The sequence below is a fragment of the Zingiber officinale genome, chromosome 9A, assembly GCF_018446385.1.
Source record: "Zingiber officinale cultivar Zhangliang chromosome 9A, Zo_v1.1, whole genome shotgun sequence".
Lineage (NCBI taxonomy): Eukaryota > Viridiplantae > Streptophyta > Magnoliopsida > Zingiberales > Zingiberaceae > Zingiber > Zingiber officinale.
Window position 1 is genome coordinate 38083323 of NC_056002.1, and position 8321 is coordinate 38091643.

Here is an 8321-nt window from a genome sequence, read left to right on the forward strand (position 1 = left end):
CTAGTTCGAATAAAGAAAATTATTTTTTTCTAAATTTATTTAGGATTGAAAAAGGGAAAAGATATTATTGAAAATAAATGACCTTAGAGAAATATTAAAGTTTGGTACATGTATTTGATAATTTTGCTTTCCTGTTGTGATCAACCGTAACTTTTGCAATTGTGGCAAAAGGTAATGTATTATGTATTTGACAAGAGCCTGTCAATTGCCGATTAATTAATCCATTGGACATTTGGACTTGTTCAGCCCTTTGACTTCTCCGTATATACTAAAGTCACCGCCTGAAGTTCCACGCAAATAAGTCCATCTTAGTAAACATGTTATAAATGAGCTCCCACTGTGTAGCATCTCCCTCGGACATCGATCCCGATGAAGAGCGCCATTATTGCTTGCTTCCTTTACTTCCTACTCTCTACTGCGTTTACTTCCCCCTCCAACGCCGGCGACGCGTTAACGCCACGACGGCCCATATCCGACGACGGAAGCACCTTGACCTCAGACGGCGGCAGATTTCAGTTGGGCTTCTTTAGCCCCGTGGCCGGTTCCCCCAACCGCTACATCGGCATTTGGTACAACATCTCTGTCCGCACCGTCGTATGGGTTGCCAACCGCCGCAGTCCGGTGACAGGCCGCTCCGGGCGCCTCTCCATGTCGGAAAACGGAACGCTCCTTCTCACCGACGGAAGAAGTTCCACCATCTACTGGTCCTCGAGTTCGCTGGCTTTGCAGGAACCCGAAGCGCGAGTCCTGGAGAACGGCAACTTTGTCGTCATGGAGAACGGAAGCAACCCCAGCAGCTCAGCGGCATGGAAGAGCTTCGACCACCCTACCGACACGCTCCTCCCAGGGATGAAGCTTGGGTGGAACCTCAGCACCGGACTGAACCGCAACCTCACGTCGTGGGCGACCTCCGGCGATCCGTCTCCAGGAGATTACGTGGCGGGCATCGACGTGGCCGGCGTACCCCAGCTGTTGGTGTGGTCCGGGACTCGGCAAATCTGGCGCGGCGGCTCGTGGAACGGCATCGGCTTCAGCGGCATCCCGGTGATGAGGCAGGACAACACCCTAACTCAGAACAACGCCCTAACTCTGCATTATGAGTTCGCATCAAACGCTGACGAGGCCGTCTACTGGTTCTACCTGGAAAACTCCACCTCCTTGTTGAGGTTGGTCCTCAACGGAAGCGGCCTCCTCGAGCGATTCCTCTGGTACGACTTCGGAAAACGCTGGATGCCCCTCGGCGCCGCGCCCGACACCAGCAGGAACCCGTGCGACGAACGAGTGTCCTCCTGCGGTGCCAACGGCGTCTGCGGCCCCCGTGCGTCGACCTGCACTTGCCTCCAGGGGTTTCGCCTCAATAGTCGGCGAACCTGGGGCGACGGGTGCGAGAGAGAGCTCCCGACGGCCGGCTGCCGGAGCAGGAACGACACCTTTGTCACGGTGAACAACACCAAGTTGCCGGACACGTCAAAGGCGACGGTGAACCGGAGCACGGCGAGTCTGGACATGTGCAGGGACTGGTGCTTGAGGAACTGCTCCTGCACTGCTTATGCTGCTTCCAACCTCAGCGGCAATGGCAGTGGGTGCCTGATCTGGACGTCGGACCTCTACGATCTCACGCTGTACGACAACGAAGATCCAGGACAGGATCTCTACGTTCGACAAGTAGAATCAAGAGCTTTGAACAAAGGTATTTCTTCAATTTCGCCATTGCTTACCTTCCACTGTTCCTTTCAGTCTTTCATCTCAAATTTTCTCAGGATTATCGGCCAATTCTCTCCTCCGGAGAGCATCAGTATTGATCATTGTTTCAGTAGTTCTTGTGGCTTTTCTCCTTTCACTTTTGTCGTGCTGGATTTGGAGAAGGAAGAAGAGAAGTAAACATGACCACTTGTTCTTGTTTAATTGGTTTTATTTCAGTCTTTCAGGATGCGAAGGTAACACTTATTTCATATTTTACATTATGATAGGTCTGTATTGTGATGAGGAAGAGACTGAAGGAAAGGACTTGGATTTGCCGTTATTTGATTTGAACACGATTGCTGAAGCGACTAACAACTTCTCGGAGAACAATAAGCTTGGCCAAGGGGGATTTGGGCCTGTATATAAGGTATCATGTAGTTGAACAACTGTATGAATTGAGCATCAATTTGATTGGCATGGATTACAGGGGAGACTGGTTGAAGGACAAGAAATAGCTGTGAAAAGGCTATCCAAGACATCATCGCAAGGCGTCGACGAGTTTAAGAATGAGGTCATGCTGATTGCTAAGTTGCAACATCGAAATCTCGTTCGACTTCTTGGTTGTTGCATTCAAGGAGGAGAAAGGATCTTGGTCTATGAGTACATGCCCAATGGAAGCTTGGATGCTTTTCTATTTGGTTGGTTTGTACCTTCTGTTTTTTCCCCTCCTATTTGGTTCATATTAATGTTATTCTGAGTTTGTATGCAGATGGCGCTAAAAGCACATTGTTGGATTGGAAAATGCGTCAAGATATTATACTTGGGATTGCACGAGGACTTCTTTACCTTCATCAAGATTCTAGACTTAGAATCATTCACAGAGACTTGAAAGCTAGTAATGTTCTTCTTGATAAAGAAATGACGCCCAAAATATCAGATTTTGGCATGGCAAGGATTTTTGGAGAGGATATAGAAGGAAATACGAGGAGAGTTGTTGGAACATAGTAAGTATAGTTCATCACTTTGGCCATTGTATCATTATCTAGATCATTTGAAATTTTATTAATTACCTTTGCATTAATTGATATAGTGGATACATGTCACCTGAATATGCAATGCATGGAATCTTCTCAGTGAAGTTGGATGTATTTAGTTTTGGAGTTTTGTTACTTGAGATCATAACTGGTAGGAAGAATCGAGGAGTATATCACTCTACCCTGTACTTAAATCTTCTCGGCCATGTATGTGTTGCAAATATTTGCTCTAGTAGTTTGAATTTGTTGTTTGATCAATACGTGTAGGTCTAACTCCATTTTTTTTGCCTTCAGATATGGAGTTTATGGAAAGAAGGTAAAGTTATGGAATTAGTTAATGAATCTATTGATCACTCACTGTCGGCAGCTGAGATCCTTCGTTGCATAAAAATTGGTCTTTTATGTGTTCAAGAGCGACCAAGAGACAGACCAACCATGTATTCAGTATTGAAAATGTTGGACAATGACAATGCTCTTGAAATAGAACCTAGTCAACCTGGATTCGTCGACTTCAGAGGCCCCCTTCATCAAACTAATTTGTCAATAAGAAAACAAGATTTGTCACGAAACTATGTTTCTGTGACAATGCCACAAGGTCGATAGTGTGAAATGCATTTTGGTAGTATGAAACTTAAATGCTTTAGACTCCATGTCTAGTATTTGTGAATTTTGTCAATAAACTATGTTCCTATTTCTAAATAGTGAGCAGCCTTAGACTCTTATGTTCTCTTTTACTGTCTTATATATGTGGTTCTGAACATCTCTGAAATGCTTACAATTGCATTTTGGGAGACACTTGCTAATTAAAAGAGCTCTCGATTGATAGAACAGTTCGGAGCAATAGCTACTTTGATACTTATCCAAACTTTCTACATTCCTTCTAGTAATGATACGTAAAGCTAGGATGTTCCTTATTGTCGTGATGTTATTGCTTCTTTTCATCATATTGATGGCGGTCAACAAAGAATGGCGGGGATCAAAAAGGTACTTCATAAGTCGAGGCTCTTGCGATCGATCTCTCCATTGAATTGGTGGTGATAAATCAATATCTATAATTTCGGTATCGTTGAGAGTCAAGTAGATACTTGTCAATTTTTTTTTAAGGGTGAAGTAGTGGTAGCTAGTGAGATGGTGAAAGCCATTAAAGTTATCAATTAATGCCAACAAGTTGGAGAGTGATACTACTTGTGAAAGTGGTCTTGACTAAGGAAAATAAGGTCACCTTGTAGATTAGATAATAAGTTAGAAGAATTCCACGTAGGTCAAACTCATCCAAGTGTTCAACCTCTACATCATTCACACAATTCGTCCCTAAGGAAAATAAGGTCACCTTGTAGATTCGATAATAAGTTAGAAGAATTCCACGTAAGTCAAACTCATCCAAGTGTTCAACCTCTACATCATTCACACAATTCGTCCCTCACACGTAGTGAATTAAGGAGGTGCTAGTGTCTTTGACATCTTATCCCGTACGGAAGCTAAGTCGGGCAGAGATTGGTCGCGCTGTTGTTGGTCCTGACGGAGAGCCGCCGAGATGCCTGGTTGATCTGGAACCTACCGGAAGGATTCCCACGAGCGGATGACGGGGGGCGATGACAGGGGGTGATGATAGGGGCGACGACGCGAGAGCTCTACGCACACTCAGACAAGCCGCCTCTACGTTAGAGACCAAGAACCAGGGAAAAAGTCCTTGGGTCAGACTCTCTGACGCTCAAGTCAAGTACTTTTTCCTCAGAATCACAGTGAAAGGACGAAAAGTAAAAGACGAGAATGAAAAGACGAGTGAGCATCCCTGCATAAGGACAAACCCCCCCCCCGCTTTTTATATGGCTGTGGGTACTTCTGGAGTCTAACGGGTGTCAGGGAATGTCGGGTGTCAGGATTTGTCTGGCGGTGAATGACACATGACATCCTCCTATAGGTTTAAGGAGGAATCGGTGGCCAATGAGCCCTAGGCTGTTAGCATATTCCCTGACATGCAGTGATTATTCTCTGACGAGTTGTTACGATTCCCTTGCTTACTTGTCGTATAGTGTAAGCTCGCCTTGGTCTGTTAACCCTCGACTGGGTCCTCATACCTGCAAATCTTGACCTGTATGCACAGACCTGCCTTTCCTGGCGCATTCCCCGGCTTATTTGTTGTCCCGCAAATCCAGACCTGTACGTCCCGCCCTGCATTTGCCATTCGGCCTATCTCGGTAGATCAGACCTGCGCCTACCTCCCTATAAGCCTTCGTCCACATATCCTGACCTGTACGTCTTTGGTTTGTGTATCTTGTTCTGCGTATCTTGTCATGTAGATCCCGACCTGTAAGCTTTAGTCCTCATATCTTGACCTGTGTCTTGGCTCTGCGTATCTTGCTCTGCGAGCCTTAGTTCGTATATCCAGACCTGTATGCTCTGTCCGTGTATCCTGTTCCACAAGTCTGTAAGTCCTGACCTGTAATCCTTAGTTTGCACATCACGACCTATACGCCTTGTCCGCGTATCCTATTCTGCAAGTGCGTAAGTCCTGACCTGTAATCCTTGGTTTGCACATCACGACATGTACGCCTTGTCCGTATATCCTGTTCCACAAGTCCGCAAGTCTTAACCTGTCATCCTTAGTTTGCCTATCCCGACCTGTACGCCTTGTCCGAGTATCCCGACCCATAAGTCCGTAAGTCCTGACCTGTAATCCTTGGTTTGCACATCACGACCTGTACGCCTTGTCCGGGTATCCTGTTCCGCAAGTCTATAAGTCCTGACCTTTAATCCTTGGATTGCATATCCCGACCTGTACGCCTTAATCCGGGTATCCCAACCCGCAAGTCCTGACCTGTAATCCTTGATTTGCCTATCCCGACCTATACGCCTTAATCCGGGTATCCTGTACCGCGAGTCCATAAATCTTGACCTGTCATCCTTGGTTTGTCTATCCCGACTTGTACGCCTTGTCCGAGTATCCCGACCCACAAGTTCATAAGTCCCAACCTGTAATCCTTGGTTTGCATATCCCGACCTGTATGCCTTAATCCGGGTTTCCCGACCAGCAAGTCCGTAAGTCCTGACTTGTAATCCTTAGTTTCCTGTCCCGACCTGTACGCCTTAATCCGGGTATCCTGTACCGTGAGTCCATAAATCCTGACCTGTATGTCCTACCTTCCGAGTTCCTACTTGACATGTAGGCCTAACTCCGGCATGCCACTTATGCCCGACCAGGACCATCCTGTAACTAGGCCCTTTGCACCCCACGTAGGTCGGACTTTTGACCTCCATGTAGACCGGACTTTTGACCACCACGTAAGCTTGACTTCTGACCGCCATGTGAGCTTGACTTTTGACTTCCTCGTGGGCTTGACTTCTGATCGCCCCGAGGGCTTGACTTCCGACAACGTCCGTTGTCCGACCCCACTATCATGCACCGTATCACAAGCCTCCCCCTCAAGTCTAGTCGAAGGAGACTCCAGTCCGACTGACTAGACCCAAGTCCAGTTCTCATCTGACTTGGCCTTTGTGTCTCTTTGATTGCTGGCCCTTTTCCCAATATCTCACTCAGAATTTATCACCCTTCCTAAGTGAGTCTTTATTGCCTACGCGTTTACTCCGCTATCCTCGATCATGCTATTTTCCCATAAATGTAACACTATTTCCCAAATATCTTCACATGTTCCGAAATTGGCTCTTCACATTCCCCTCCTTTAAAAGAGGGGCCGCGTATGCTGCTGCCCTCACTTTCCTTAGGCTCCCTTCTTCTGCATTCATGGAATCAGATGAGGTAGCCTCTCTACGCCATCAACTCACTCATTTGACCCAGTTGCTAACTCACAAAGATAAGGCTCTACTTGAAATGACGCAGAGTAGGGATCTTCAGTCCTCTCTCCGTCGGGAAATGGAAGAACTCTGGCTAGCGGCTAATTCCAAAACTCGAGCCGAGGTAGCTCTCAAGCATAAGGTTCATTCATACTTGAGGAGTTAGACTCATTTTATTGCCTATCTGAAACTGAAGCATGAAGATATTATAACCCTCTTGCATGAGGAAAACCAGATCAAGGATGAAACCATCACCCATCTGCAAAGTAGCCTCCAACGCATCAAGGAAGAACTGGCTCAAGCGTAGACCCATCTAATGAAGAGGAACCAGGCGTCTTGTTCTTGTAATAGTGTGAACCCTTGATAGATGTTGCCCAACTCTTATTAAATAAACCTTGTTCTTTGCATTATCTGCCTGTTAGGGTGTGGGTCTGCATTTTCTTGTCCCTTTTATTATCATGTTCCACAGACGCATGTCTCCAAGAGAGTTTGCTAAAAAGGATTAGCTAGAAAGGATAATTTAGAAGCCATAATTTACTTACCCAACCTTTTCCTTACCAAAAGGGTTGGAAAGTCGTGGCCCATATAGAAGCGCTTTCTTGAGGCTTAAAATTGAACTTCTAACTCTGACTTGACGTGAGAATATGGTTCCCCGACTTGTTGAGCATGAAAGTATATCCCCTTGTGGTTTGTATTGAGGCGAGAATTAGGGGTGCCGACCTGGAAGGTCGTTGGGCGTGAGAGCATGTTCACTTATAACTTGCACTGGGGCGAAAATCTAGGACACCGACCTAGACAGTCATTGGGCGTGAGAGCATGCTCACTTATAACTCGCACTGGGACGAGAGTCTGGGACATCGACCTGGACAGTCGTTGGGCGTGAGAGCATGCTCACTTATAACTCGCATTTGGGTGAGAGTCTGGGACACCGACCTGGACGGTCGTTGGTCGTGTGAGCATGCTCATTTATAACTCACACTGAGACGAGACTCTGGGACCCGACCTGGAAAGGTCGTTGGGCGTGAGAGCATGCTCACTTATAACTCGTACTGGGGCGAGAGTCTGGAACACTAACCTGGAAGGTCGTTGGGCGTGAGAGCATGCTCACTTATAACTCGTACTGAGGCAAGAGTCTGGGACACCGACCTGGACGATCATTGGGCGTGAGAACATGCTCACTTATAACTTACACTGGGGCGAGAGTCTGGGACACCGACCTGGACTATCGTTGGGCGTGAGAGCATGCTCACTTATAACTCGCACTGGGGCGAGAGTTTGGGACCCGACCTGGAAAGGTCGTTGGGCGTAAGAGCATGCTCACTTATAACTCGCACTGGGGCGAGTGTCTAGGACACTGACCTGGAAGGTCGTTGGGCGTGAGAGCATGCTAACATATAACTCACACTGAGGTGAGAGTCTGGGACACCAACCTGGAAGGTCGTTGGGCATGAGAGCATGCTCACTTATAACTCACACTGGGGCGAGAGTCTTGGACCCGACCTGGAAAGGTGGTTGGGTGTGAGAGCATACTCACTTATAACTCACACTGAGGTGAGAGTCTGGGACATCGACTTGGAAGGTCGTTGGGCGTGAGAGCATGCTCACTTATAACTCGCACTGGGGTGAGAGTATGGGACCCAACTTGGAAAGGTCGTTGGGCGTGAGAGCATGCTCACTTATAACTCGTCCTGGGGCGAGAGTCTGGGACACCGACCTAGAAGGTCGTTGGGCGTGAGAGCATGCTCACTTATAACTCGCACTGGGGCGAGAGTCTGGGACACCGACCTGGACGGTCGTTGGGCGTGAGAGCAT

General features: G+C 47.3%; 1 protein-coding gene across 1 annotated transcript; it reads left to right on the forward strand.

Annotated features, from left to right (window-relative positions):
- The first annotated feature begins 334 nt into the window (after window positions 1–334).
- On the forward strand, window positions 335–3545 carry LOC122021844 (G-type lectin S-receptor-like serine/threonine-protein kinase At4g27290). The gene is made up of 7 exons (XM_042580012.1): window positions 335–1690; window positions 1761–1877; window positions 1971–2110; window positions 2171–2381; window positions 2453–2687; window positions 2774–2924; window positions 3012–3545. Exons 1-7 carry the CDS (start codon window positions 370–372, stop codon window positions 3318–3320), a joined length of 2484 nt encoding a protein of 827 aa, XP_042435946.1. The 5' UTR covers window positions 335–369; the 3' UTR covers window positions 3321–3545.
- Window positions 3546–8321: the final 4776 nt, after the last annotated feature.

Excerpts from the sequence above, each read along its gene's own strand:
- LOC122021844 (XM_042580012.1), top strand. The coding sequence starts at position 370 with ATGAAGAGCGCCATTATTGCTTGCTTCCTTTACTTCCTACTCTCTACT. Across the intron at positions 1,691-1,760 it reads ATCAAGAGCTTTGAACAAAG|GATTATCGGCCAATTCTCTC; the intron begins GTATTTCTTCAA and ends AAATTTTCTCAG. Across the intron at positions 1,878-1,970 it reads TTGGAGAAGGAAGAAGAGAA|GTCTGTATTGTGATGAGGAA; the intron begins GTAAACATGACC and ends ACATTATGATAG.